The 2,545-nt window shown below is 37.4% G+C and overlaps 1 protein-coding gene across 2 annotated transcripts in view; it reads left to right on the top strand.

Moving 5' to 3' along the window:
• Nucleotides 1–1,205, top strand: part of LOC107731953 (forkhead box protein F1-like) — a 5,251-nt gene extending 4,046 nt beyond the window's left edge. The window contains exons 1-2 of one of the 2 annotated variants that reach the window (XR_001638816.1): nucleotides 343–505; nucleotides 1,034–1,115. Coding sequence is in view for 1 of the 2 variants with exons in the window: in XM_016543180.1 (XP_016398666.1) it covers nucleotides 1,034–1,197 (164 nt within the window). In the remaining variant the exon portion in view is untranslated. Of the gene's footprint in view, nucleotides 1–342; nucleotides 506–1,033 lie in introns of those variants that run through there. The other variant, XM_016543180.1, reaches the window with a different exon arrangement.
• Nucleotides 1,206–2,545: the final 1,340 nt, after the last annotated feature.

Here is a 2,545-nt window from a genome sequence, read left to right as displayed (position 1 = left end):
TACTGCTACTACTACTACTACTACTACTACTAATAATAATAATAATAATAATAATAATAATAATAATAATAAACAATAAAATACCATTAGGCAACGTTTAGCAGGCCAACCCAAACTTACAGCCAAGTAGAACATTAAATGTATTCATATAGAACTTAAATGATCAACTAAACTAAACCAACATGTTAATCTAAGGGTGAATTCTATGTAGTTTTGTAACAATGCAGTGTTTAATTTTCTGTCCCCGCAGGTATACCGCGCTATCATTCCCAATCGCCAAGCATGTGTGACAGGAAAGAGTTTGTCTTCTCTTTTAACGCCATGACCTCTTCATCATGGCCTCCAGCGTCCCCGGCCTCTCTAAACAACGGGGCGTCTTACATCAAACAGCAGCCGCTCTCTCCGTGCAACCCTGGAGCCAATCCACTGCAGCCCAGTTTACTCACACACTCTCTGGAACAGTCCTACATGCACCAGAATGGCCACGGAACCACCGACCTTCAAGGTAAATGTTTTAAAGATAATTTGATCCCGACTGACATGTTTGACAGAAATAGTTTATCTCGTTGTTTTATAAGTTAATACTGAATCTTTTTTTTTAAATAACGTCTGAAGCTAACAACAGGCCAGCTAAAATTCTGCAGCATAACGACACACATTTGTGTAATTATCTTCCCCTTCAGTTATGTGTTGGTCACATTTTTCATCAATGTTTATGCATTTTTTAGAGAAACGCACAAAGAATCACCGCATTTAATACACATAACACTGGCACCGTAATGCAAAGTATGATCATTTTCTTTAACAAAACAGATTTTAAATAAATAAATAAATGTTTTTACAATTTATACAACCCAACTCCAGAAAAAAATTGCCATCATTTTTTTTAAGCATATGAATTTTTAAAACATATGAAATTAAAATAAAAACGTGTTGACAATGGTAAGGTGACGTGTTTATACACACACACACACACATGTGACCCTGGACCACAAAACCAGTCATAAGGGTTCTTAATTTTCTGTCCCCGCAGGTATACCGCGCTATCATTCCCAATCGCCAAGCATGTGTGACAGGAAAGAGTTTGTCTTCTCTTTTAACGCCATGACCTCTTCATCAATGCATTCACCAGGGAGTAGCTCGTACTACCACCATCAGCAGGTCTCCTATCAGGACATCAAACCCTGTGTGATGTGACAGCATTGTTACATGCAACTACTCTATGCAACGACGAGAAACAGCGCAAATAGACCCAAATGAGCTATGTAGTGGTCTGTAAATGGCTCTTTTGGAAAGGAACATGGAATACGGAATTAAGAATGGCCGTTTATTACTAATCAGAACTTGGCCATGGAAAGGCATTGTTAGAAAATTACAAACTCAATAGAGGAGCACTTCAGAAAGGCCGATTCGCTACTTTTAGAGATTTCAAAATGGAAAGAAAAAAAACCCTACAGCTTCAGATCTCTGCGAATAAGGCCTGGGACAAAATAAAATCAAAAACATCTCGTTTCCAACAGCTCGGTACTAACTCTGCTGGCGACTGACTACCACGCTCGGAGATGCAAAGATGAGTGAAACGCTCCGATGTTGATATATTGTTCTTAAAGTCGAGTTTGAAACGTTTGTATGTTTTTCCACAATAATTTTCATTTCGCTTTAAAAGGTGAAAACCGTAAGAACGCGAAATGAAGGCACTTTTAAACCTAAAGCGCAATCTATTTATTCTTTTCAAATGTTTAATGTTTGGCTACAGTTATAGCCACGGCGTTTTAGTGCCACGTTAAAAAAATAAAAAATCTAAGATTACGAGATTAAAGTCGTAATATTTCGAGATATTACGAGATTAAAGTCGTAATATTTCGAGAATAAAGTCGAAATATTCCGGGAATAAAGTAGTAGAAATTAAAGTTATAATATTTTGAGAGTAGCCTATAGCCTTTATTGCGCATGCAAATGGCCCGGATTGAGAGCACCGGGAGAAGTTGCCAGGCCACCGGAATTGATTTGAATATTGTTGCGTCCGGGCGGCCGCATCATCTTATTGGGATGAGGAGGAGTCCATTTTAAGGACTTTAAGGACGGAAACAGCTTAATATCAAGAATATGATATTTATTAACAGACTGGACAGGAACAACTATTTATCTTAACATCAGCTCACACACCCACTCGACATTCCTTTGGGGGTCGCTGTAGCTCTCTTATTTAACCCTTTTTTAATACACTACAAATATATGTGGGATTATTAGTAGAAATCATACCATGTGTCATACTCGCGGGGACAGTATGCTTGGAAATAATATTTCATGTCTTCCATTGCATTCGTTATTTGTAGTGCGCCAGCCACCCAATAGCAATAAGCTTTGTGCTTTTGGTAGGCCTACTTTTAATATAAGTCTCAGCTTTCAAAATCAGTTTTATAGCGAAACACAAATTATGTGTCTTACAATAATGTGTTTTTCAAGCTCTTTAATGATCAGATCGCTGTATTTATGTGAACCAATTCATTAAATTATACTGTTTTCTTTGAAAATTCCAAAATTC

Source organism: Sinocyclocheilus rhinocerous, unplaced genomic scaffold (genome assembly GCF_001515625.1).
Source record: "Sinocyclocheilus rhinocerous isolate Xijiao unplaced genomic scaffold, SAMN03320098_v1.1 scaffold399, whole genome shotgun sequence".
In the NCBI taxonomy this organism is placed as follows: Eukaryota; Metazoa; Chordata; class Actinopteri; order Cypriniformes; family Cyprinidae; genus Sinocyclocheilus; species Sinocyclocheilus rhinocerous.
Note: the sequence above shows the minus strand (reverse complement) of the source record. Positions and strands in the feature narration are given on the sequence as shown.